Source organism: Schizosaccharomyces cryophilus, assembly GCF_000004155.1.
Source record: "Schizosaccharomyces cryophilus OY26 unplaced genomic scaffold supercont4.1, whole genome shotgun sequence".
NCBI lineage: Eukaryota > Fungi > Ascomycota > Schizosaccharomycetes > Schizosaccharomycetales > Schizosaccharomycetaceae > Schizosaccharomyces > Schizosaccharomyces cryophilus.
Window position 1 is genome coordinate 902,770 of NW_013185624.1, and position 26,518 is coordinate 929,287.

The window sequence follows — 26,518 nt, forward strand, 5'->3', positions numbered from 1 at the left end:
TGACTCAAGTAACATCGTACAACAATATACGCCTTAGAATTATACATAGTTGGTAATATTTCTATCATGGCAGGATCCTTACGCCGTATAATTAATGTATTTTTTAAGGAATAAACAAATCTAGCTGCATTGTTTTATACGTAGGTTGCAATTAGCTGCACTATGTGTATAGATGCTAGTAATATCCCGGAATCTATCTGGTGAGCTAAATAGAATGCAAGAGAAACGACCTCATTTAGCCATACCAGTTGAATCTCCAGTCTATAAAGGCTTGGAACGTAGATTAACGAATGTATATATCCTTTGTTTTTCAAATCAATCAGTGCATCTCATCAGGATGATTCAATATATATTCGTGTTTTATTTGCGATCGCTTGATTCTTGATTTCTGTCTCTCGTATCTCGTTTTAATTGTTTGTTTACTTAATATAATGAGACGATCCTATATGATTATGCATATCGACTAATATTCCATTACCCTAACAATGCGTAATTTCAATAATCTTAACGAGGAGCAGACAGATAATTTATACATACGGATTCCTAGATAAATAGAAGTCTCTTAAAAAGCAATAACCATATATATCTGATTCTAACAAAATAAATCATTTGAAAACGAAATAAAAACAGTCACTAGTAAAGCATAGCATCCTTTTTTAGAACAGCATTGGAACGTTTTTTCAGGTTGATTCCTGAACTGTAACATCGGTTTCCTGAAAGAACATTGCTACTCTTGCTGGTATATATCACTTCTTCCTTTAACCAGCCTCTATCGAAAGAATCCATTTCTCATTTTTTCAATTCTTATATTTTAAAACTTTTCACAGCCTATTTCAAAATCTACGTGGATTCAAACAATCAAAAGGAAATATACAAGATATAGGGTGCACGCGTTTTTGGATGTCAAACTGTAAACGCCTTAATTTCTTTTTCAAATCTCAATCTTGAAACGAATTTTATACTCTGTACATGTGAATGTTCGTTGTCATAAACACGAAAACAACTTAAACGCATTTGTCTTGGCTGGATGGACCAGGCCTAATGAAAGCTATGAAAAAACTCTCTTTTACTATGAAATTATTGTTCATCGATAAACATTTTTATGTTAGAACTACAAATTCCAAACAAAGGTAATGTTCATAACTTACTTCTAGAACGAGTTGAATTTCTGTATTTCTACCTAGCTACTGATGGAATATCAGATTGATAATCATTAAAAAAAAAAAAAAAAAAAAACGTCCAGAAATTTACCATCGTTAAAAATGGTAATGCTCGGTCAAAGAATAAAGTGTCACACAAGCGATATCTTAAGCTACGCAAATAACCTCTTCCTTTTTCTGAATTCTGTGAAAGCCTTCTTTAATAGCTTCTAGATAATTACGATATATTCATTTTTTTTCTTTTTCTTTTTTCTTTTTTTTGAAACAAGTTAACGAAACTTTCGCAATTCAGTCTTCAGTCATTCATGAATGGATGGGTCAAATTTAAGTGATGTGGGTTTTGATGCACATGAGGATTATTCCAAGTCACATTCAAATGTGTGCATTCCATGTGCACTAGGAACTTGCTTGATTCATTTTCGTGAATTTTCGTCATCTAGCTTCGTTGATCCGGTTTCTCTCTTTTGCTTAGATACGTATCCGAATGCGGATCGAATGCAATCTTCGAGTGAAGTCATTGAACCTCAACGGAAAATAAGAAATACCTCTTCCTCGAATCCATTTCAACCTTTTCGTGCCATTCCGCATCCTACCCCGAATTATCCTTATGCAGATGTTTCACCCACCGAATCCAAAGCTAAAGACAAAGAGTCATTAAGTCCTATTTTGAAAAACAAATCAAACATAACTGCACAAGAAAGAGAGTTTTCTACTTCTTATCTCTCAAAAAATGATTCCATTCAAGCTTCCGCCTTGAATCCCGGCTTTTCTGAAAAATCCAAGTCATCATCCCAATCTTATTATTCACCGTCTTATTCTTTTCCTTCCGAATTCCCAGAGGAGCATAGTCCGTATTGTAACAGGGAAACTTCAAAGAATCCCAATCCATTGACAAGAACTGCTGTCGCGATACCGTCCCGTCAACAAGTCAATGAAGGTTCGTCAACACATACCCAAGGAGCTTCTTTAGAAGAACATACGGATGACCTTGGATTTGATGATTCTTTATCTTATGCCTATATCCTGAATCCTACTTCCGACTCAGATGTCGATTTAATACGCCAATACTTTATTTCAAAAGAAGGATCCTATTCTATCAACGACATGCATATAAAATACGTCTCTGCGGATCCTAAGACACCAATCATGTACATGGTCGATCCGGCCTACGAGCCGTCCAAGCAAGTAGCTCGGTATGAAAAGCTCCAAGAGATATTTGAATTTCTTGATGCAACGGTTGACAGCGTCCTTTCCGAAAAGCTAATCAGCCTTTACTTCCTCTATATTCATCCTACATATCCAGTTGTTCACCGTGAGCGATTCCTGTTATTATTTAAAAATGCAAAACATAAAATATCGCCAATTTTGTTGATGGCCATGTATGCTGCATCAATCCTTTATTGGAACGCAGATGAGTCCTTACGTGATTTCCCTCGTGTGGACTCAAAGAAACTTTGGGATATGACTGAAGAGTCATTAAACCAGTCATTCTCTTTACCTAGATTAAGCACATTACAAGCAGCTGTTATTTTCCTTGTCGGCAGACCATGGATTAATGTTGCTGGTAATTGGAGTATTTTGACAAGAGCCGTTGCTTTGGCATTAATTTTGGGCTTTCACCTGGATTGTTCCGATTGGCAAATTCCAGAAGAAGAAAAAGTTTTAAGGATTCGAACTTGGTGGGCCCTTTTTATCAGTGAAAAGTGGCTTTCCATGTACATCGGCATCAATACAAGCATTCGACAGGATGACTATTTGGTCCCTCCCTTGAGCGTTACTCAGTTATTACCATCTGAAAGCATGTATGCTGATTCATTCAAAGTATTTATGAAGATGTCAGAGTTGAGTGTTTTCTTACAGACAATCCTTCAAAATCTGTTTACAGTGAGGGCCGTCATGAGCATGTCAAAGAATAGACGTAGTGTGGCCCAGAAAATTACCAAATACCTCGCTGAGTTGGATGAGTTTACGAAAGCGTGTGAATTCCAAAGAGGTACACCTGGCGTATTTTCCCTGTACTTACAAATCGACGCTTTGGAACTTTTACTTCGCAAGACTGTTCTTAAAATGAAATTGACAGACTCTAGATTTCAAAATGATATGCTGGTTCTCGTTGAGCGATGTATTACTAGATTTTTATCTCTAGATGAAGGATTATCTACAGACTTTTTTTGGCCTTATTCTCAATTCTATTTTTGCATTCTCGCATCTTCTATTATAAAAATGTATTTAGACTTTGAATTTAATGAAAACTATAACACACGAATTATGGATTTACTGACTCGCTTTACAAAACATTGCGTATGGCTGAAACGCAGAAATTTTGATCTTATTTTCATGGCATATAAAAGACTAAATGCTCTGCTATTGGAACTAAGCACAGACCGGCCACCTATAAAGAAGCTATTGCAAACAGCATTTGAAACTAAGAAACGAACTTTTGAAGCAACGATGTGAACAAAAGTATTTCTCGGAGAAAGTAATGAATAATGTTTTTCTCTTTATTAACTTTGTTAATTTAATTATTTCAATGCGAGAAGGCTTGAAATTCTTAACTTTAATTTGTTTTTGATAACTTAATAATATTCATTTTCATTGAAGAGGTCCGCGTTCTATGTACCTACAAATTTTTTTTTTTTTTTACATTGTCAATGAAAGCACGACCAACCTTCAGCAGTTTCTTTTCTTTTGGTAGGAATGACAAAAAAAGTCTCCCGAGCCAGATTCGAACTAGCGACCAACCGGTATCTCGAACATTACAGCCGGGTGTGATAACCAACTACACCATCGGGAGGTATCTGACAGAGTCATTAATTAGAATAATATATTCTAAAATGAAATAAAGTTGAGGAGAGAAAACATAGAATGGAATTAGAAAATTCTTGACCATCATGATTTATTTTATCTTTTAAAGGCGTTTTCGCTTCGATCTTCTTTGTTCACCACTCATTTCTTATTAGTTATAAGGCAGCTAGTTTTAATTAATTGTAATATCATAGTAATGAACCTTCGTTACTTGGAAAGGTTACTTTGAGCAGTGTTTACATTGTGTTTATAGTATACTACGAAGATTTTAGTAAGCAGTATTCACTATAATATGAAAATAATGCAATATAGGTCAAGGTATCTAAAGGTTTGTATGGATTTGTTCATTATGGAAGACTGTTGATCCATTACCGAAGGAACAGAAACTACGAAAATGTGGTATGGGTAGTACAGAAAGGAAAGAAACAAAGAGTCATAGCTGCATAAGACCGAAATTGTGTAAAACAATGGACCTGCTTTGAAAAATGCAGTTACATCCATCTGTTTGGTAGCATCATCAACATAAACACACAAGCTCGACATTCCTGACAAGTGAAGGACCTTTTCATATGTAAAAATCGAGATTAGATTCGCAATAATAAACATTCATTCTGAGTCTGAGACGAAGCTTTTATATCCAGGTATAAGGTATCACCCAAAAGGAAGCTCATAGAACATCTATCTAAAATATCTTTTGTAGTATAAGACTGAAACAGGTATCTCGCTTTTTTTTTTTGTAAAGGATTCCGAGATTCATTCAATCAAGTACTTTGTTACCCTGTTACCCACTCTTCATGCATCTAAAACACAAGGAAATCGTGCCGTAAGCGTCAAATAAACTTGCCAAATACATAAACCACTCGTATTGAAAATGTCTACTGCCGGAGCTACACCTCGTAAGTTTGAAAAGTCAAAGTGGGAAACGTTGATTGCTAATGGTTTGGTCATGTAGAAGAAACACTGGTTGCAGCATGCCGTACTGATAATGTGGATATGCTTGAAGAAGCTGTTCATGGACAAGAAGGACATGAGGTTGAATTTATTAATCAAACGCGTGACTCGTTAGGAAATGATTGTTTGCACGTTTGCGCAAAGTACGGATCAGTCAACTGTTTGGACTGGATTTTGGACATCTCTGGAATTGAATTAAATCACCATTCTCGTATGACTGGTGATACACCATTGCATGTTTCTGTAATGTATTTGAACAAGAATGAGGAAACGGCTTTGCAAATGGGTATGTAAAACTCAAAATCCCGAAACTGCACTTGTCCAACCTTACGAACTGTTTCTTCAATCCAAACTCCAAAGATAATTCGGAAGGAGGTTGTTGCTCGTAAATTCTTTGTGTTTTTTGGTATCACTTCGTTTTGCTATATGCTAACCTCGTACTAGTCGAAATGCTGATGGAAGTCGGTGCTGATTCTTTAGCTACGAATAATGACGGTTTCCGCCCAGTTGATCTCGTCCCTGGTGATTATCGTGAGCGTTTTGGTGCCGCCTTGGAGGGGCCTGCCCCAACTTTGCAATACAGCGCAGATGCTGTTGCTGATGATGATGATGAAGGTGACGAAGGCGAGGGATCTGAGGGCTCCGAGTAAATAGGTTAGTTTACTGCTCTCGTAAAATTATCCCCCCAGATAATGGTCTTCTTCGTCATGTTATCTTAGAATGAACCTTGTCTACGAATATTTGAAACTTTATCTTAGAGACTAAAGTGTCTTTCATCCCTTGTTGTGGGAACTGTTCTTTTTCACGGAAATTGGTTTCTTTCAGTTCGTCTGTCGTCTATCTTTAAAACCATTTATCAGCACCACTTCATATTAGCTTCATGGTCGTTCCTGTAGAAGAAAGCTGGCGTGGCTTTGTACACAGTTTATCAAGAAGGGGACACATCAATTTTCTTGTTCTTGTCCTTTCTTTATTCGATCTTTTATGAATTTCTTGTCTCTTTTAGATATCTCCCTTTTGTTAATGTTTAAATAAGATTATCTTTCCTTACTTCCTTTGCGCTGGAAACGTCGTCCTTCTCTTTCATAAAGCTGTTTTTATAAATTGAATTGCACGAATTTCCTTGATCCATCTGGCATCATTGGATATTTGTTTTCGTATGTGTTTCATAAGAATCACCAAGGTAGAGGCAACAAGATACGATTGACGAACCTCTTGTTTCAATTTTCAAACAAAAAATAAATATGGAAACTTGTTCATGTATTATTCTTTATTGGTAAGACTATATATACTTCAAGCGACGCACAAGAAACGAAAGCTAAATAAGCGACCTCCAATTTCGTCAAAGCTTTCATAGAATTTGGGTTTTCTTTATTCCTTTACTTATACCTTATAGTATTTTTTTTTTCTTTAATTAGAATAGTATTAATCCTCGCATAAGTACCTCTTGGTTCCACTTTCATTTGTTCACACATTTATTTCTACTTCCTAGACCTCACTTCCTTTAATGCAAGAAAAAAGTATATTTCAGGGTCAGAATGTAGTAGAATACAGTGCATCTGACCCATTGCTTTTATTCATAGTTCAGGTACACGTTTAGTGCATGATTTTTCGTTTTAACAACTAGGCAATCCTTATTATTGGTTTATCGCGTATTCTTCACTTTCCTCTTTCTTATTTGCAGCAGCCAAGGGTCATCGCTGAGGTGTAAGTTTTATGATGATGTTACAAGGGACAGATAGAGATCTGGCAGTTTCGTACTACATTCTGGAATGAAACTTGTTGAACTGTATTTAACTAAATATTAGAATTGGGGGAATTCTTTTGGGTCCTACTGCATTTGGCAGGATTCCGGGGTTCTTGTCACACATATTTCCTGATGAATCTATGGGACCTCTTAATCTCGTTTCCAACCTAGGCTTAGTCTTGTTTCTTTTTGTTATTGGGATGGAAGTCGATACTAGTGTATTTGTCTCCAACTTTAAAGCTACTGCCTTGATAACCCTAAGCAGCATTGTGTTTCCATTCGCTGCTGGTTCAGCAATATCAGTTGGGATGCATCAGTTTACACCTAATTCTAATTTTGGAGAGTTTCTTTTATTCATTGGAACAGCTATGTCAATTACAGCTTTTCCTGTACTGGCTCGGATTCTTTCTGAGTTGCATCTTCTTCATCGCCGACTCGGTGTCATTGTCTTAGCAGCTGGTGTTGGAAACGATGTTGTAGGTTGGATCCTTTTAGCACTTTCAATCACATTGGTTAATAGTGGAACAGGTGTTCAAGCTATTTACGTCCTGCTACTAGTTTGTGGTTGGTGTGTCTTTTTGTTCTTACTAGTGCGACCTTTGTTAAGGTACTTGGCAATAAAGACAAGATCGTTGGAAAAGGATCCATCAGAGTTATTCATATGCATTATCTTGTGTTTTGTACTGATTTCTGCCTTTTTTACGGACATCATCGGTGTGCATCCTATTTTTGGGGGATTCCTAATGGGGACGATTATTCCTCACGATAATGATCTCACAATAAAAATTACAGAGAAAATTGAGGATTTAGTCGTTTGCCTACTATTACCATTGTACTTTGCTAGTTCTGGTTTAAAAACAAATATGGCAACTTTGAATGATGGCAAAGCTTGGGCATACACCATAGCGGTGATCTTAATCGCAATTTCCTCCAAAATATTATCAAGTGCATTGACTGCGCGTTGCCTAAAAATGGCATGGTCTGAATCGTGGGCAATTGGTTCTCTCATGTCATGTAAAGGATTAGTGGAACTAATCGTTTTAAATATCGGCCTTTCAAGTGGAATATTAGAAGAAAAAATATTTTCCATGTTCGTGGTCATGGCTGTCGTAACTACATTCGTAACCACGCCGATGACTAAGTTTTGTTTGCGATTCCTTCACTCTGGCAGCGAGCAGACGGTCGCCAACCGCAGAGGTAGTTTCTCTGAAAGTTGCTTTTCAAGTTACATTTATAAAATATGTATATTATTCCACCAGCCATCGGCGGCATCAGCTGCTATGATTTTTACTAATTATTTGGGTGAGAGCTATAATCGCAAGAGTCCTTTACTCTCTATGCCTGTGATTGAAATGCAAGGAATTTCAACAACATACTTAGAATCTCGGACATCTGCTTTATTGAAAGCGTCGCAACTTTCCCATAAGTTCAGTAAAGAAAATACGCTAGAAATGTTCAAAATATTTGTTCGAATAAATGGGTTGAGGTTCAGCGAAGATCACATATTTGTGGATGACATGGATTTCGCTGATGTTATTCTTGAAAAGCTTAAACTTAAAGAAACACAGTTGCTTATTGTACCTATCTTGAAAGAAATAGATATCGAGTCTTCTTCAAAGCCAACTTCACAATTTCCTTCTTCCATTGAAAAAGCTTTTGGGTCGTTTGGTCAATTTCTTCGATTTCTAAAGGCTATTAAACGGGGAAATGCCCCATTCAGCATGTTTTTAACACAAAGGAATTCTGAAGTCCATACCGTACACCATCAAGGGAAATACTCATGGGATGGGTCCGTTGTCCCTTGTGATAACGAAAGCCTTGAATCTATAAAAATGTCTGAAAAAGTAGACGCTATTGAACGCGTTACAGAATTAAATCAGGATAGTGAATGCGGTAAAAAAACACTTATTTTCATTTTCACAGGCACTGCCAATGATATGTTGGCATTGGACATTTTTTTAACTTTACTTCACGACAGTGAAAGCACGGCAATCATCTATCTTTTTGAGGAATATCAAGTACCTTTGTCGGATATTAAACGGCCTGAGGCGGCATACTCATTTGAGCAGATATTCTCAGATGAAAATAACCAAAAAAAGGGAACATTCATACCTAGATTGCGAAAGAAGATGAAGATGCAAGAAAAACAGCCTTCGAACGCTTCTCGGAATTCTAGCAGTTTACCTCAACTTAGAAGTTTTTCCATCTTTGAAGCCAAGTTGGAAAAAGTACACCCAAGTATTAGATCAAGGATCCGTTTTATTAGATTCTCTTCTGAAGATCAATTAGTTTTTGGTATTCAAGAGCTTTTTCGAGGCTCAAATATGTTACTAGGGAACCAAAGAGCTCAGTCATTGATGATTTTGGCAGGTTGCGAAGATGCGCCAGACTCACAACTAGGCGAGACAGGCGATGAAAGTTTCTTTTCAAGGAATAAGGAAGGTGAAGTTATTTCTAATTATGAGCATATATTCGGATATTACGTATCTCGCTTGCTCTTGGAGTTTCCATTGACTGATTTTTTTCTGGCAATGAACTCTCGTTAACGTTTATGATTGTGAATTTTATTGTTTTATTATTTATGTAAGAAATTGTTTCTTTATATAACCTCCAAAGAACAGCACACGAACCAAGCTTTTTCTTCTAACCTCTATATCATGAGTAAAATATAATATTGTATTACACATGGATCTTAATATGATATAAGAGACGAAAGGAACGAACCGAGGTGAATTGTTAATAAATCGAGCCATTTTTCTTTTCTTTCTTTATTTTTCTTTTAAATAGATAGTAAGGGTGGAACTCGATAAGCGAAGCATATAGTAGGATAATTCTCTGCGTTTGTTTACATGTTCATTTCTTCATTATTCGAACAACTCTTTCGCATATTTAAAATCATGAATAAATGCATTCTCTTTTCGTCTCTTTTATAACGTTATACAGATACTCTGGATTCAATTCTCTAATAGAAGCGGACTGTTAATTGAGAAATGTGTCACATACTTGAATTCACTACCAACGAGGTTTGCTTGATTTCTCGGTAACTAGAACGGTTTTTAATAGCAATTGGCCTTCAAAAACCTATAAATATGTACAAGGAAATGATTATAAAATAAGAAATTGACCTTTCGTGGAAGTGGATCTTGGATTTCCAGATTGTGGGAGAAGGCGAGCGAATTTGTTTCTCTTACTATTATTTTGCTTCTCTGTGATTTTTCGTTTAAATATTGAACTTTGTTGGTCGTCTCATCTCGGCCTATGGTAGGGATCTAATGCTGAACATCTTGAAGTTAAGGGGAATTCAACTATGCCAAAATCGCTCCAGTATCTATTCTTATAATCATTCTCTCTATTTCTTCCTATAAGTAGTTTTGTATTAACTTTCTAGCCTTTTGTAAATTTGTGATTGTTCTTGTACAGCACGGTCGGATTGTTCAACTTATGGAGGTGGAAAGACATATATCATATATCCAGGATGTTTCAAGGAACTTTTCATAATGAATACATGCTAGAAGCTGAGAGATTCCAATATGGAAGTGGAAATTCTACTTGGTTCGAATTTGAAAATTGGCCCTTGAATGGATAGAATCCGAGTCTGAGCATCTAATTCAGGAAGAACGGCTTAAATAACAGAGAATTCTTTTACCTTTTATTCTACTTTCATTCTTTTTCGAAGCCGAAACTTGTGCCAAATCGTCAAGGACGATACAGACTTCTCAAGACGATCGCTACCGAAATTTTTGTCCGTAAGAATTTACCTCCTGGAGTGTATTATTTATTTTTAATTTATTTAAATTCATCTTTCCAGACTCAGCATATTTCTGCTCTTGTGAAAAAGATGTCTTACATACTTACCTACTTGGAGCCTACCACTACTCATTTATGTAAACAAACGCAAAACAGGGTTTTTTGGTTTTGTTTTTCCCAAGTGTATAAAGAACTTTTATTTAAGAAAGGATTTTATTCTGAAATTTCCCTGGTTCTTCCTGTTATTACAAATTATCACGTATTCAAGGGTGTCTAGGACTTGGTTTCATAAGCCTTCATATTCAATTCTTTCAGTATTTTTTTTCTACGATAAGATTGTTTCCTAGTTTTTGCTTCCAATATCAGTGCTTTTCCCTTCCGGTCTCCGATTGAGTACTTGAAAAATAGAACCTAATTTCTCCTTGCATTTAAATCACTCTGCAACTTTCCTTTAGATACCCTTTACTTTTTCGAACACACATTCCATTCAGCGGACGAGAGCTGAAAGCAAAACGAACAATAATCCGCTTGGAAGCTAGTAATTACAAAAGTCATCCTGTTCCTCTTTTTGATACCTATCTAGACGTCCGGCATTAGGATATATTTTTCTAATTTGGCTTTCTTTTCCTTTTTTATGATAATTAAACTCACTCTATAATTCCTTTTTTTTTTGATTTACGAACATGCAACCCAGCCATCAGGATACACCACGAACCGTTGATGGATCGTCAGTACCCGCCCAAAAGTCGATTCCAAAAGAAAAACTATTACCATGCAAATATCGAACTGGCCGTGTTTTGGGCGGCGGGAGCTATTCGGTAGTCAAAGAAGCCGTTCACGTTGAAACAAAAAAGTTATATGCAGCAAAGATTATCAACAAGAAACTGGTAGAGAAAAAACCCGAGTTTGTAAAAAACGAGATTACCATATTAAAACGAATTTCGAGTGGACACCCCAACATTCTGCGCCTTGTTGACTACTTTGAGACAGTAAATAACTTATACCTAATTACTGAGCTTGCTACTGGAGGTGAGCTCTTCGACCGCATTTGTGCTCAAGGATCATTCTATGAAGCAGACGCCGCTAGACTCATACGCACAACTACCTCTGCCGTTAAATACCTACATGAAAATGGAATCGTTCATCGTGACTTAAAACCAGAAAATTTACTATATCGATCGAAAGACCCAGAATCTGAGCTCTTGATTGCTGATTTTGGATTATCTCAATTCTATGACGACTCGCAATATTATATGTTGATGACCGCTTGCGGAACTCCAGAGTATATGGCACCTGAAATATTTCGACGAGTTGGCTATGGAAAATCTGTGTAAGTAGTGTATTCCTTTTAACTCTTGTCTTGTTACTCCGTTTACTAACTTTATATATTAGAGATATTTGGTCTATTGGTGTAATTACTTACTTCTTGCTATGCGGATACTCCCCTTTTGTGCGATCTTCACAAGTAGAAGTTATTGAAGCAATTTTGGCGAACAACTATGGTTTTCACGAAGCTTATTGGTCCGGTGTCTCTTCCATTGCAAAAGATTTTATTCGCAAATGTTTGGAAGATGACCCGGCGAAACGGTTAACTGCTACGGAAGCCTTACAACATCCGTTTCTTTCTATGAGAGGTTCGACAACTGCAAATTTGCTTCCGAAGGTCCGTGAAAACTTCAATGCTCGAAAAAAGTTTCGGAAAGCTTTTAATGCTGTGCGAGCCTTTAATACTCTAAAGAAAGACATTGAACCAAAGTCCCGCTAAAACAAATTTCCATTTATATGTATATTTTTCTGCACGAACCTTGTATATTTTTCTGCACGAACCTTGTATTACGTTTCATCATGTCTATTTCCATTTTAAATTTTATGTTCCTTAATATCATTCTTTTTGCATGTATGACTTTTACTTCGTGTTTGAACCGTAGAAAAGTTTATATAAATTCATTGACACATAACTATCATATAAAACCAACCAGTATATGTCAACAAAGCCTAATAGCTGTTTAGCTTCTATTCCCTGATTGTAATGAAGCTGGAAGAGAGGAGATATATAAAAAAAATAAAAAAAAAGGACAGAACGAAATTGACATATCAAGTAGAGGGTGAAGGACCCTTTTTGGTAAAAAAGAACGCAAAGTAAATTTCGTAAGTGAATTCCGTTCGACACAGAAAACAAGCAACTTCAAACCAAGTTGGAATATTAAATAAATAAGCGAATTTGATAAAGCAGATAAATATACATAACACCCTAAGCGGAAAATACACTAACGGATCCATCGGTTTTACCATCAACCAAAAATCGATCTCTATATTCAAGGTATGTAGGAGTGACTTCGCTGAGAACACTATTATTCAAAACACTTTGAGGATAATCACCACAAATCCATGTACGATGTGAATTAACATCAAAGATTCGGATATTTGGATCTTCAGCAGCAACAGCAAGCCGACCCTCGCATACTTTTAAAGATGATACACGCTTCTCCATTGGTATTATATCCAAAGGTGATCCACTACGTAAATCCCAAATACGTACAGAGTTATCAAAGCTTCCGGAATAAAGGTAGTTGGAGTCGAATTGAAGAGTACTAACTGGTGCGGTATGTCCAAGGAAGCTTCTCACGGGTAATCCAACTCTTAGATCCCAGATGCGAATGAGACCATCTACAGTACCACTAGCAACGGCAGCATCTAAGCAGTCCAAAGCACCTATAAATGGTTCATTTTTAAAAGGAAAAGTAGGATCGTTTATTATGTTTAGATTCGGAGATGGATCTTGTGTATTGGCCCAAACAAAATCTAACGTTTGTATGCATCTACCTGTAACAATGTCCCATTGGCGAACTGTTTTATCATTAGCACCAGTAAGTAAAACATCATCAGAAGACAAAGTGAGAGCTGTAACAGGAGCAGTATGTGAAGACAAAACAGTAGTAGCATTATCTGTTGTATGATTTTGGGCGTTTACACCCTTACCGTCAAGTTCATTAGAAGATTCATAGTCAGTATTTTGAAGAATTCCATTTTCTAGGTTCCATAAACGTACACTGGAGTCCATCGATCCCGTAGCAATAAAAGAATCCTGCATGGCTAAGCAGGAGACAAAATCTTCATGGCCCTCCAATTGCCCCAAACAAACCACGCCAGCCATATCCCATACCTTAACAGTTTTGTCTAAAGATGCGGTAACGAGATTACCAAATGGGTGAGAAAAATCTAAAGAAGTTATAGATGAAGAATGAGCTTGGAACTGCTTTACTGGCGTTCCCGATATGAGGCTTAATGTCGTCGGTTGTTCATGTTTTTGTTTTTCTTCGGCAACAAAGGTGGCAGATGAATTTAAATAGTCAGAAGCTAAATCATTAGAAACAGAAGTAGGAGCAGTTCCAGAAACATCTTCTTTGCTGGCTGTAGTTGCTTTCTGGGAATTATTGGAATTATATTGAAATGCCCCTGTTGCAGTGGTAGAGTCCTGAGAAGCATTACCTTCGACATAATCATCAATTAATTCCTTGGAATCGACTTCCAAAACTTGCTTTTCCAAAGATGTTAACTGGGAGTCATATTCTAAACATTTATCTTCTGCGTTATTTAACTGGTTAAGGACTTGTCGACGTCGCGCGTGCAATTTAGATAGCTCGGCATCAATTTGCACAAGTTCACTTGTATGTACGTTTCTGCGGACGTGAAGTCGTCTGCAATAATCAACTAGAAATCGATGCTGAGAAGCGGGAGAAGTATCACTGCTTGATGCATGGTTTCCACTTGAATTTTTTTGTTGTTGTTTCAAAGACGCAGGGTAACTCGTTCTTGATAGACTATCTAAATTTGTTTTTGACACTTCATACCCGTCTAACAAACTATATGACGTTTCAGAGTTACTGGGAATGTCACGCAGAAGACTTTCCGGTAATGGAATTGATACAGATGGCTCATGATGGATTTGCGACGTTAACCAATCACCAAACTTTGCCGGTGTTAACTGTGGTCTTATGAAAGGATGGGACAAACTTCTTAAGAAACGGGTCACAGGGTTGACGAAAGGATTTGAAGGATTGCTTTCAAAAAAGCTCCAGGTCGTAAAAGCAAGTACTTTAGACCAATAAGAAACACCCTTTTGCAAAGTCGTCGTTGGAGCTGTTAAATAAGAGGATTTGGGCCGCTGCTGAGAACGCTTGTCCGATGGATTTATGTTTGAAGATCGATTTTTTGGTATTTCCATCAGAGAAACGTGTCAGAATTAAGCTTCAATATACTTGAAAACCAGAGGAAGAGATTCTTAATAGACTTGACGTTCAAGCGTTTGGTTACGGTTAGTGACAACTCTTTGCACAGTGTCTTCTTTTTCGTAATAAAAATGTGATTTCGTATTTAACATAGAAACATGCAAGACAACGGCGGCATTCAGAGACAATGAAAATTTATGGACAAGAATCAAACAATCGATTCTAAATAAACCTATATAGACAAAATCGACCGAAAACTCAGTTTAAATATGTTTTTCGGCAAGCTTATAGCTTTTCCTGTTCAAAATACGCGTTTCTTACCGTAAACACTGGCTTTTTCTGGTCCCAATAAATATAGGTAGAGGATGCGTAAGTTTACAGGCAAAATGACCCTAATAATATTACTTTAACCACAATGATTCTAAGATATACTTAAGGTTTCTTTTTATTTATTAAGAAATAATAATGAATGTTCTTTCTGTATGTCTGAATATCGAGACCTTCCTTATTTTGGTAGCAAGACTAATGAATTCACACACTTTACCTTGAGAAGAAGCTCAATATAAAAAATATTCAAATGATTAATTGCAAAGGCCAGTTGAAACTAAGATCAGCAAAAACAAAGTTTGGCCTTCTAATGTATCATGTAAATAAAGAAACCAACGGAAATACGATCAAAAACCCCAAGCTCAGGCCGACATAAAATAAGAATAAAGTATTGAAGTAAATTAGGATGAATATATTCTACGGCTCTTGTAGCAATTATTCTTTTTAATTTCACATTCCTTTTTTTATTTATTTATTTGCCTTTAAAATGTATATAGAAAACTAAATATAAATATGATATACTATATGTCCTAACAACTCCAGTCCCGTTTAGCTCAATCGGCTTAGAGCGTCCGGCTTTTAACCGGAAGGTTGCGAGTTCGAGTCTCGCAGTGGGAGTTCTTTTCTTTTTGGAAGATTTTTGTTTTATGTACCGTATCTATGTGTTTGTTTATTTTTTTTATATGAACTTTGACTACCGAAAGTTGTACTTGATTCTTTTTGAGCAAAATACAAAGATGCCACAAATAGTGCTACTTGTTTTCATCAATAGCGAAACTATCATGGCGGAAAGAACAGTACTGTAAAAAATACTTACGAATATAGATCTGGAAAAAATAAATATACTCTAGAAGTTATATGGTTAAAAGATGATTCGTATTTGTGTTACGTCTATGTCAATCCATAACTGTATCAGCTAATGTAAAAGAACTTTTATATTTTTTTTGTTTCCCCAGAAACAGGTTTCATACTCGAAAGCAAAAAACAAAAGGAAAAGAAAAAGAGGAGCCATTTGCGTACAAGACACTCCAATTCAGGGTCATACATTTTTTTGGAATCAGGAATCAAAGCTCGAAACAATCTCACCACATCATTAATAGTCCATTGACTTATAGAAAATTTAGCGACATGTTAAACAGCAAAATCGATATTCGGCGGGTTAGCTGTCTCTAAAATTTTACCTGGAGCAGCAATGTTGCCCGTTGGGTGGGGAATTCCATCGGAAACAACAATTTCTTCAGGAATACCAGAAGGCGATATCTTCCACTGCTTATAATCACGTCGCTCTTCAATATAATCAAATGCATATTCACCAATTTGGTCAGCATCAACACCAATTTCTTCCGCGTCAGGTGTAACACGAAGTTGGAACCAGGGGATTTTATCAGCAATAAATAAAATGATAAACGTAGCAACAAAATCATAAGCTGCAACAGCACATATATAGGCCAACTGCAGTCCCAATTGGCGCCAGTGATGATTGAACCATCCACCTTGAATGGCATTCTGACCCACATAGCTTCCGTCCATAGCTGCTATATAGTCGACAGCAAAAAGACCGTTCAGAATTGTACCAACAAAACCAGCAACACCGTGAATAGCAAAGATATCCATAGCATCGTCGATTTTCATATGACTCTTTAACAAAACGGCCCAGTTACAAATCAAACCGGTGATGGCACCAATTGCTAAAGAAGCATGAGGACTTACGTATCCTGAGCAAGGCGTTGCGGCAACCAGACCAGCCACTACACCAGAGCAAAAACCAATGGTGGTCCATTTTCTGGTTTTAAAAATGTAATCATAAAGAACCCAAACTAGACCCGACGTGGCAGCGGTCAAGTTTGTGTTTGTGATAGCCATTGCAGCACGAAGGTTAGATCCATAAGCACTTCCACCGTTAAAACCAAGCCAACCGAACCAAAGGAGAGAGGTACCCAATACGACGTTCAGTACAGAATGGGGACGATATTGTTCAGCCAAAAACTTGGAACGACGGCCTAAACATACGGTGTAAGCCAAAGCAGCAAAGCCAGACCCTACCTCAACAGGTCCACCACCGGCAAAGTCATACACCCCCCATTTATAGGCCCAACCATTCGGGTTCCAAATCCAGCAGACTAATGGACAATAAACGACAGTAAGCCAAATAAATGTAATCAAGAGCATAGGACCAATACGACCGCGTTCAGCAGCAGCACCAGTAAACAATGCAACCGTAATAGCTGCGAACATTCCTTGAAAATTTGCGAAAACAAGCTCTGAAATGCTGTTGCTTCCTGGCGAGTAGTCTGCCAAGGTTCGAATGAAGGCAAAATGGCGAAGATTGCCAATGTACCCAGAAGTGCCAGTTTGAGAAAAGGCAAGGGAATAACCCCAGAAATACCACTGAAACATAGTGATACTAAGACCCAGCATAGAGAGCATAATCAATGCTAGCGTATTTTTGCGGCGAGCAAGTCCCGAATAAAAAAAAGCAACGCCAGGGACCATAATTAAACACAAGCACGTCGATGTGAGCATCCAACCGGCGTTACCATTGTCGAAAAACCTGTTTAGGTCTTCCTGTCGGACATTACCACCGCTACCACCAGACGGCGTTGCAGATGGTGCAAAAGAAGTTATGTAGTTTGTCACCACTTCTTTCAACACCGGACTAGCATCCAGAGAAATAGGCGTGGGAGTAGGAGCGTTCATATCAGTCATGTCTGGCGAGAATAAGAATCACACAAAACAGACAAAAAGATTAGTAACAAAAATGAAGACGTAAATGAAGAAAGGAAAATGAATTACGGATTGAGGAACAGGTATTTTTGGTGCCAAAAAAAAAAAACAAAAACAAAATAGAAACAGTTAGTAACGTAAAAACCAGCAACGAAAGACGAATAGATTAGGAATGCAATTAATCGAATGAATTCTTTTTTTTTTTCTTTCTCGCAATTCTTTCAATAATTTATAATTTTCTTTTAATTATTTTTCGTTTGTTCAAGGAGCTTTTCGACCTTAACAAGGGAATTTGCTATGATGATATTTCAATTGATCTTTTTGATGTAAAGCTCAAACAGTTTAGGGTAATGCCAAATTCGACAAAATCCAATGTCAGAATCCGTTTTATAAGGCTTTAAGAGCTCTCATAAGCCAAGAATATAGGAGCAATAACTTCAATGGTGGTGGCTTTTCTTATCGTAGTTTCTATAAGGAGGAAGGACAGGTCATGAAATGAACGAGTGAAAGGAGAGGCAAATTTTTACTGTTAAAGAAAAAGTAAGGGGAGAGGAAGAAAAAAAAAACGCAACATAAAAACGTTATCAGATTTTAGGATACTGCGTTCATGATCTTTTGGTTGATGAAAAATTTTCTTTCGCACTGATAATGTTTTGCGATGGATCAAGATGTAATAAAGAAATAGACGCAACAGCCGTATATAGGAATTGTAAATCCGACAGCATGGAAAAACCAAACCAATCAGACGAGTCAGAAGCTGAACAACAAGAAGCCATTGAATTCGCTTGCGTCGTAGTTTGATGTAGTAGCAGTTTGAAGGGTTGATCTCTTACTTGAATAGACGAATCAGACGAATCATAGAAAATTTCGCAGGACAGATTGTAAAAGCACAAGCGCTAAAACCCAAGAGAGAGGAAGGTTGAGGAACAGAATGTGAGAGGAATTGGTTTCATAGCCTAGCATAGCCTAGCATTTCGACAATAGAGATCTCTTGTTTTACCATGTTTCATAATAATCGTCAAAGGGAAACAAACGAGAAAAATAATTTTCAACCTATGCGAACAGATGACAGAATGCACAGTGCTTGAGTTGTTGGTCCTCTGATAGATAGGCTTCCAATTTCGTTGTTTGTTTACATGGCAAAGCAGCCAAAAGAAAAAAAAGACACAACGAGGCCGAGGAAAAAGGACGAAAATGATTCTTGTTTTGTTTCTCAAGAAACTGGAAATGTCATAAAGGTTTCGTGAACTCAGCAAGTGAACGATAAAAAGAAGGGAAAATAAACACAAGAATAATGATATGGTACCAACTTCACAGGTTCAATTTGAGCAACGTTTGTCAAAGGTTTTTAAAAGTAGTTTCACCAGAAAGTTTCATTCATTGATTTGGAATGAGTCTCAAGTAAAACGAGTGGTCCTTTTTCAGGTCAATGCATATTTAGTGTTATAGAAATAAGCAAGCTTTTTAGTTTCATATGTTTCGTTTTTCTTTTTTAAACATGATCAATGCTGTAAAAGTGTAAGAATTCAAAATAGAGGATTCATTAAGTCTCATGAATATATCTTATATTACCAAGTTGATTCTGAAAGAGAAAATGAGAAGGCCCATTTCCACGTTCCATTAGCCCTATAAAAGAACGAGATCCCGGAAAACGGAAAAGAAATACTTCCTATACCGCTTCATCCTCGTATCAGACAAGACGAGACGTCTACTTGCAGCATTTGACATCTGTTCGGTTACAGCGGTTCCCTCTTCATGGACTTGCTCTTCTCATTTAGTCCTCTCTGAAAACTTTTGAAAGTCCTCTTCATTCATAATATTGTTCAGCTCGTCCATTCGTACATGAAACGCTTTCATTTCAGTTTCAAATCTCGTAAGCATTTGTTCTGTCATTACGAGCGACTCATCAATCGAACGCATTTCTTCTTTTTCTTTTTCTTCATTTACTTTTCCTTCTACTTCAGCGTTCGTCTGTTTCATAGTGGTTCCATCCTCAGCTTCCTCCTGCTGATATTCCGATTGCCTATCCCTCGTCTCTAACTCCGTTTCGGAAGCATGTTTCTTTTCCATTTTATCTATAATATCTTGTAATTCCTTTAGATCCATAGCGAACCTTTGTTTTTCTTGTCAATCGCGATGATACCTACCTTCTTTTGGTTCTTCACAGCTTTTTGGAGAATTCAATTAGGATTCCAAATATACACATATAAAGAGCTCTTGATTGATGAACTTTTCACTTCTACCACTAATGTAGTCTGGTTTCACTGAATCTGTTTCTTCAATGGAAATGAGTTTACTTCCAACACAGAAGGTCCGTTCAAATTCTTAAGCAAACCCTTCCCAAGCCGACTCTTGCATTTTCTTCTGTTCTTTTACTACATAAGCTGTTTTCTTTTCTTCTTTTTTTGGTCATTTCTGTACTCGCAGACTAAAAGTCATCATTGACTTTCATACCAAAACTCTCCTCTTATTCGAACTCCTACGGTAACAGCAAAGTTAGTTTTCGAAAGAAGAATAAAAGAATTGAACTCTTGGCCTTTTTTAATTCTGGACGTTCCTCCTTATCATTTGCCTTATTTACAGAAACTCATCCGCTTTTAATTGTTGAAGCATACAGTTCACAAATATTTGAATTGAAAGGTAAGATTGATCTTCTCTCTCCCCTTTTTTTATTTCCTTTCTCTCCCGTCTTTCCTGCGTTTTTACCATTATGGCTCGCTCTGGTCTACAAAAGCAAGTTCTACACTTTTATCGCCGATGTCTTCATGCTGCTAAACAGAAGGACCAGGTAAGCTACAAACCTCTAATTTACCATCTTTTCAGGCTCCCTTTTGCTAACAAGTTTTTAGGCTTATCAAGCGCATTGGCTTGAATTTGTGCATACAGAATTTCGTCGAAACCAACAAATTCCAAGAAATGAATTCTTTTATATTGAGCATTTACTAAGAGTTGGTCAACGCCGTTATGAAACTTATTCTCGGCCAGAAGTGAAGGACATTAATTTGACTTAATGAATAATCCATCCTGGTTTGCGTATACCGGTCATTCTACGAAAATATTAAAGAACAAATGCCGTGATGAATGTCAATTAGTTTTTGCTTATTAATGTTCATTCCATTCCCTCACATTCTCCTAGTCCATCTACTATGCTCTACTTCAAGTTTTGCACAAAAATCTTGCATATCCTATCTTACCTTACTCACTGTTCTTTTTCACGATCAAGTATAATTTTATTTTTTTAGCCCAAAAAATAACTGGGAAATTATATCACAAAACATTTCTCAAAATTCAAACATACGTATTTGCATGATAATTCATTGAAAACACTCTTACTTCTTGTCACCTTCAGTAGAACTGTTACCAGATTCATTACCTTCATTTTGATTGTTCTTGTAAACAGCTTCGAAAACCTTAAGAGAAGCTTGTTGAAGTTCATCAATCTTCTTCTTAAGGTCCTCACCAGTGATGCTTTCATCACCGCTGTTGATCTTGGCAATGTTCTCACGAACTTCGGCAATCTTGGCACGCAAGTCTTCAACACCTTGCTTCTCAAGCTTGTCCTTGTGAATATCAAGGTTGGATTCAATGTCCATACAGACACTTTCAGCACGGTTACCGTTTTCAATAGCGTCCTTACGAGCCATGTCAGCAGCACGGTACTTCTCGGCATCAGCGACCATAGATTCAATTTCAGACTCAGTCAAACCAGAAGAGCCAGCAACAGTAATGGAGTTGTCCTTGCTGGTGGCCTTGTCACGAGCAGAGACGTTGATAATACCATCAGCATCAACATCGAAAGAAACTTCAATTTGAGGTTGACCCTTAGGGGCAGGAGCAATACCACCGAGTTGGAAGTTACCAATCAACTTGTTGTCACGAACAAGTTCACGTTCACCTTGGAAAACACGGATCTCAACAGCAGATTGGCCATCAGCGGCAGTAGAGAAAACTTGAGACTTACGGGTGGGAATGGTGGTGTTACGGTTGATCAAACGAGTGAAAACACCTCCCAAGGTCTCAATACCCAATGACAAAGGAGTGACATCCAAAAGAACAAGATCCTTAACGTGACCAGACAAGACACCACCTTGAATAGCCGCACCAATAGCAACAGCTTCATCAGGGTTAACAGACTTGGCGGGTTCACGCTTGAAAACGCTCTTGACAGTGTCCAAAACACGGGGCATACGGGTCATACCACCAACGAGGATAACTTCGTTGATGTCAGTAACTTGTAGGTTGGCATCCTTCAAGGCACGCTTGCAAGGGTCGATAGTGCGGCGAACCAAGGGGTCAACGAGCTTTTCGAATTGGGCACGAGAGATTTCCATGTTGATGTGCTTAGGGCCAGAGGCATCAGCAGTAATGAAAGGAAGGCTAATATCAGTCTTAGACAAGTTGGAGAGTTCGCACTTAGCCTTCTCAGCAGCTTCACGGATACGTTGAACAGCCAAACGGTCGCCAGTCAAGTCGATGTTTTCGGTGTTCTTGAAGGTGCTAATGATGTGACGAACGATAGCAATGTCGAAGTCTTCACCACCCAAGTGAGTGTCACCGTTGGTGCTTCGGACTTCGAAAACACCGTTGTTCAACTCAAGAATGGAGATATCAAAAGTACCACCACCCAAGTCGAAAACAGCGACAATAGCATCAGTCTTCTTATCAAGACCATAAGCCAAGGCAGCGGCAGTGGGTTCGTTGACAACACGCATAACGTTCAAACCAGCGATGGCACCAGCAGCCTTAGTAGCTTGACGTTGAGAGTCGTTGAAATAAGCGGGGACAGTTACAACAGCATTACTAACACTCTTACCGAGGAAGTCACTAGCGGTTTCCTTCATCTTACCAAGAATGAAACCACCGATTTGAGAGGGAGAGTATTTTTGACCACGAGCTTCTAACCAGGCATCACCATTTGTGTGTTCAATAATCTTGAAGGGAACTTCCTTAGTATCACGTTGGACTTCAGGTTCCTTGAATCTGCGGCCAATCAAACGCTTGGTAGCATAGAAAGTATTTTCGGGATTAATAACAGCTTGGCGCTTAGCACTAACACCGACTAAACGTTCACCATCCTTACTAAAAGCAACAACCGAAGGAGTAGTACGAGTACCTTCAGCGTTGGCAATGACCTTGGGAGTTTCACCCTCCATGATAGCCAAACAAGAAGTGGTGGTACCCAAGTCAATACCAATTACAGGACCACGAACCTTTTCATTGGAAGCATCGGTAGAGTTCCAACGAAGGCCAGATCCAATACGAGAGGCTGCGGCACCAAATCCAGCAGCAGAACGCTGTCCTTGGAGTCGTAGTCCATTCCGGACCACTTGAGTGATTCTGGGAGAAATCATCTTTTCAATATGTGGAAAGCCCTTTTCTAAGAACTTACTAACTTATTTGCCAATTATCCACGCGGAAAAGTGTTTTCTTACGATATTAAAAACCTATCGTTAAATTAAATATGCTATGATTAAAAGAAAATTATTGTTTTTTTAAGAAAGTAATCGATTTGATCGACTTTTCTTATTTCTTTTATTGCGGATCCGACAGGTGGGTGTTTGGCTTTGTCTAAGTTAAATATGTGGTAGAAGAAGACGAGAATGTTCCTTCGTGGCGGACCCCCTCCTCTCACGTCCACTCACTATCAGATGCTCACATCTGAAATCGAGTCTCACCCTTACTCGAAGCAAAATCGAATTCGGGAGAACATTTCTTAACGGGACGGAAAGAAATGGGCTGGACGAATAAAAATGCTCAGAAAACTCTAGGAATGAATATAGGAAACAATACCATGTAAACAATAAGGTAGACAGGATTGAATTGAAGCTTTCAAGAATTTCTTATTCTTTTTGAATTTTAGTTGTATTTTTATAAGAAAAAGGTAAAAACACTTATAAATGCATTTGTCCGTCTGTCCATCTATAAAAAAATCTATAAGAAAAATAGGAAGATCATTAAATAACTCATTAATAACTGGGGAAATCTACTATTAGAAAAAATAGTAGAAATCGAAACAAAAGATGCGAATAAAAATAAAAGAGCGCGTTCAAAGATTACATGTGGTTTCCGGGACTTATACAGGAACAACCCAAAATGAGAAAGGATAAATTGCAGAGAGGGAAAAAAAGAAAAAAGGGTGGATTCATGCCTTATTTCATCACACGCCTAGCAGTTCCAATTTGGGTATTGTTGACCTTTGTAGCAAAACGTAAGCTGCACAAGGTTTCCGACACATGCTGTTGGACTGGGGATACGTTAACAAACATTAGCGTTTTGCTATTTCCTCCTAGTGAGTGCTGAAGTAGATTTGTTAGTTTGGAATTTCGGTAGGGAACATATGTCCCTTCTTTCTCGTTGCCTAAAGCATGGATTACATCTCCCAAACAACTCAAGCTTTTGTTGATGGCTTGTGTTTCTTTCAGCCGATCCCCGGTACTTTGACTATGCGACAACCGTTCTGATCCGGCCAAGTCAATCAGATTTAAGGTACTCTGACATCTTTCGCCCGTTAAGTGATTCACTCCTTGGATGTGAAGCATAAATACAGAGTGTGATCTAGAAGAGTGCTCATTGGCATTTGTTGCAGCCACAAACCGATTTTTAGCAGACCGTTCTAAGAGCCAACTCACTTGCTCCGAACTTTCCAAAGGTTCCCGGGCCAAATTAGTCACAAAAGTTCTTCCCTCTTTTGTATCATGGTAAATTTCATATCTTCTTTTGTCGCCATCATCATTAGAGTTGTTCACTAATAAATCTTTAATGGTTTCATTGTAAATTTCAAGAAACTGGCCTTCCATCCGATACTCCCACCCGCGTTCGCGAAGAGTAAAGGCCCGGTTGTATATCATTTGTACAGCACATGGAATCATACCAGTAGGAGAAGACATAGTGTACGTCTTCCCCGAACCGGTTTGCCCATATGCAAATATACAGACATTATAACCATCCATAGCACTTTGAATTAGCTGGGAAATTTCATCAAATATTTCTTCATTATTAATATCTGGAGCAAAAACGCGATCAAACTTAAATGGATACTTTTTCAAAGAGTTACCAGACAAAGAACTGCCAGCCCCTTCTGTTAAGACCTCTATTTCATTTGCTTCTCCTCCTTGGTCTGGATAGCTTATTTCAACTGGTTTTTCTTCCCCTATACAAGGCCGGACACGACAGAATACTCGAATGTTACCTTTCAGCTCTTGTATGGTGTTATGTAACTTTCTTCTCAAAGATTCTTCCTTCAGGAGCTTGTTAATCAATGTTTCTTTATCGCTATTACTGGCGTCTAGAAGTGACTCCACCTCAGATAACCGATTCTGCAAATTCTGGTTCTTTTGCTTTAATTCAACGACAGTGCCTTCTAGTGAGCAATTCGTCGATTCCAATTTTAGGATTGTTGCATTCCTTTCATCGATAGTAGTTTGTAATGAAGTGCTGGTGTCCTTTTGCATTTTCAAAGAATTTTGTGTTTGCTCGAGCTCAGATGCCAAGCTATCACAACTTTCTTCCAGAGGTTTAATCTTCACTTCTAGCTCTCGTATAGTAGCCTCGTGCTTCTCAGTGGTTTTCTTTAGGGCTAGCGATGCACCTTCTTGTACCTTTTTGATAAATGCGTCCTTTTCTTCCGTAGTGGATTTTAATATTGCTTCATGTTCAGAGGTGATACTTTTCATTAATTGTTCATAATGGTTCTCAATTTCCTCTATCCTCTGTTTAGATTGAAGTTGTAAATGATTTTGCTCTTCTGCATATAAGATCTCCTGCTCTTGTAGCGTTTGCTTCCATCGGTAATTTTCACTTTCCAGCAATCTTGTATGGTCAATCTCCATATCCTCAATATGACGATGATGCTCTCGCTCCACGTTTTCAAGCGTTGTTTTCAGAGTTTCCATTTGCTTTTTTGAGACAATTTGATCGGCTTCATGCTCTGCTAGTTCACGAACAAGAGCCGAATATTCATTCTGTAAATTCAATGATCGGTTTCTTTCAGTCTGTAGTGATTCTTCAAGCATTTGAGTACGCTGGCTAAAAAAATCTTTCACATCAGGTGATTGAGTAGACGTTTGTAATACTTTCTCAGCAAGTTTGGCATAAGCAAGCTCTATACTTCTAAGCCGAGCTTCAGTAGAACTATCTGCGGTTGGAGAGGGATCTGTTCTGTCATCTGAGTAAGTGGTCATACTTTCATCCGAAAAACTTTTTCCATCATCTATGCTGCTTCTTGAGGATGGTGCGGTACTTGCGGGTTTCTGTAAATGAGAAGATGCTGAGACGGAGCGCTTATACACTGATTTCCCAGTAGGCCTTGAGGTACTTGATCTACTAGCAGAGGCAGGAAGCCTTGTCTTTATTGCAGGTAGAGATGTCCTTCCAGCACTTGCTGGAGGAGGCATCTTGCTAGGCAATTTAGTTGGCTTTATTAGGTTTGCTTCATTATTTAAAGTAGAAAGGGATGCTCTTGGTTTTAAAACACGAGATGATAAGTTAGTTTTAACCGATGGAGGAGGGATATGAGAGTCAAATTCCTTTATTCCTATGCGTGATGGCGACAATGATTTTGAAGAAGTTGGTATACGTGACTATACTAAGAGTTAGTGTTTAATCTTTCATTTTTATATTTCAACTTACTTGTAAACCTGTACTTCTATTTTCCTCCATAATTTTTTACCTTAGAGTATAGGTACACAGCATGTATTATGGAGTAGGTGCGTGTTCAAAGCATGTTGGAAAACAGAATCATTGAAAGCGTAAGAATATTTTTATGGAAAAAATTAACAAAGAAACTTTCTTTAAATTTTAATAATATTCTACATCCTTGGAGGGAGATT

The 26,518-nt window shown here is 37.8% G+C and overlaps 11 protein-coding genes and 2 non-coding genes across 13 annotated transcripts; 6 read left to right on the plus strand and 7 right to left on the minus strand.

The window, feature by feature from the left end:
* Positions 1–1,250: 1,250 nt before the first annotated feature.
* Positions 1,251–3,777, plus strand: SPOG_04548 (transcription factor). Its single transcript, XM_013166547.1, has one exon. The coding sequence runs from the start codon at positions 1,470–1,472 to the stop codon at positions 3,615–3,617; it is 2,148 nt and encodes a 715-aa protein (XP_013022001.1). The 5' UTR covers positions 1,251–1,469; the 3' UTR covers positions 3,618–3,777.
* A 93-nt stretch (positions 3,778–3,870) lies between these two features.
* Positions 3,871–3,954, minus strand: SPOG_16132. The gene has a single exon. It is a non-coding gene; the product is annotated as a tRNA-Tyr (tRNA).
* Positions 3,955–4,240: 286 nt separating this feature from the next.
* SPOG_05616 (uncharacterized protein) lies at positions 4,241–4,699 on the minus strand. Its single transcript, XM_013166655.1, has one exon. It carries the CDS (start codon positions 4,569–4,571, stop codon positions 4,251–4,253), a length of 321 nt encoding a protein of 106 aa, XP_013022109.1. The 5' UTR covers positions 4,572–4,699; the 3' UTR covers positions 4,241–4,250.
* Positions 4,700–4,805: 106 nt separating this feature from the next.
* Positions 4,806–5,959, plus strand: SPOG_04547 (uncharacterized protein). Its single transcript, XM_013166546.1, has 3 exons — positions 4,806–4,861; positions 4,918–5,202; positions 5,361–5,959. Exons 1-3 carry the CDS (start codon positions 4,837–4,839, stop codon positions 5,564–5,566), a joined length of 516 nt encoding a protein of 171 aa, XP_013022000.1. The 5' UTR covers positions 4,806–4,836; the 3' UTR covers positions 5,567–5,959.
* Positions 5,960–6,423: 464 nt separating this feature from the next.
* Positions 6,424–9,209, plus strand: SPOG_04546 (potassium ion/proton antiporter; the record flags this gene model as incomplete). Its single annotated transcript, XM_013166545.1, has 3 exons — positions 6,424–6,504; positions 6,544–6,623; positions 6,725–9,209. 3 exons carry the CDS (start codon positions 6,424–6,426, stop codon positions 9,207–9,209), a joined length of 2,646 nt encoding a protein of 881 aa, XP_013021999.1.
* A 1,884-nt stretch (positions 9,210–11,093) lies between these two features.
* SPOG_04545 (CAMK/CAMK1 protein kinase Cmk1) lies at positions 11,094–12,175 on the plus strand (the record flags this gene model as incomplete). The annotated part of the gene is made up of 2 exons (XM_013166544.1): positions 11,094–11,740; positions 11,803–12,175. The coding sequence occupies 2 exons, from the start codon at positions 11,094–11,096 to the stop codon at positions 12,173–12,175; spliced, it is 1,020 nt and encodes a 339-aa protein (XP_013021998.1).
* Positions 12,176–12,661: 486 nt separating this feature from the next.
* Positions 12,662–14,635, minus strand: SPOG_04544 (CCR4-Not complex subunit Caf4/Mdv1; the record flags this gene model as incomplete). The annotated part of the gene is made up of 2 exons (XM_013166543.1): positions 12,662–14,231; positions 14,262–14,635. The coding sequence occupies 2 exons, from the start codon at positions 14,633–14,635 to the stop codon at positions 12,662–12,664; spliced, it is 1,944 nt and encodes a 647-aa protein (XP_013021997.1).
* Positions 14,636–15,509: 874 nt separating this feature from the next.
* On the plus strand, positions 15,510–15,584 carry SPOG_16133. The gene has a single exon. It is a non-coding gene; the product is annotated as a tRNA-Lys (tRNA).
* Positions 15,585–15,820: 236 nt separating this feature from the next.
* SPOG_04543 (ammonium transporter Amt2) lies at positions 15,821–18,708 on the minus strand. Its single transcript, XM_013166542.1, has one exon. It carries the CDS (start codon positions 17,670–17,672, stop codon positions 16,098–16,100), a length of 1,575 nt encoding a protein of 524 aa, XP_013021996.1. The 5' UTR covers positions 17,673–18,708; the 3' UTR covers positions 15,821–16,097.
* Positions 18,709–19,196: 488 nt separating this feature from the next.
* SPOG_04542 (uncharacterized protein) lies at positions 19,197–20,469 on the minus strand. Its single transcript, XM_013166541.1, has one exon. The coding sequence runs from the start codon at positions 19,794–19,796 to the stop codon at positions 19,461–19,463; it is 336 nt and encodes a 111-aa protein (XP_013021995.1). The 5' UTR covers positions 19,797–20,469; the 3' UTR covers positions 19,197–19,460.
* On the plus strand, positions 19,954–21,020 carry SPOG_04541 (LYR family protein). Its single transcript, XM_013166540.1, has 2 exons — positions 19,954–20,478; positions 20,540–21,020. Exons 1-2 carry the CDS (start codon positions 20,401–20,403, stop codon positions 20,699–20,701), a joined length of 240 nt encoding a protein of 79 aa, XP_013021994.1. The 5' UTR covers positions 19,954–20,400; the 3' UTR covers positions 20,702–21,020.
* SPOG_04540 (hsp70-like protein) lies at positions 20,789–23,269 on the minus strand. Its single transcript, XM_013166539.1, has one exon. It carries the CDS (start codon positions 23,039–23,041, stop codon positions 21,020–21,022), a length of 2,022 nt encoding a protein of 673 aa, XP_013021993.1. The 5' UTR covers positions 23,042–23,269; the 3' UTR covers positions 20,789–21,019.
* Positions 23,198–26,408, minus strand: SPOG_04539 (kinesin-like protein Klp2). Its single transcript, XM_013166538.1, has 2 exons — positions 26,319–26,408; positions 23,198–26,269 (listed from the first exon to the last, which is right to left on the minus strand). The coding sequence occupies exons 1-2, from the start codon at positions 26,346–26,348 to the stop codon at positions 23,840–23,842; spliced, it is 2,460 nt and encodes an 819-aa protein (XP_013021992.1). The 5' UTR covers positions 26,349–26,408; the 3' UTR covers positions 23,198–23,839.
* Positions 26,409–26,518: the final 110 nt, after the last annotated feature.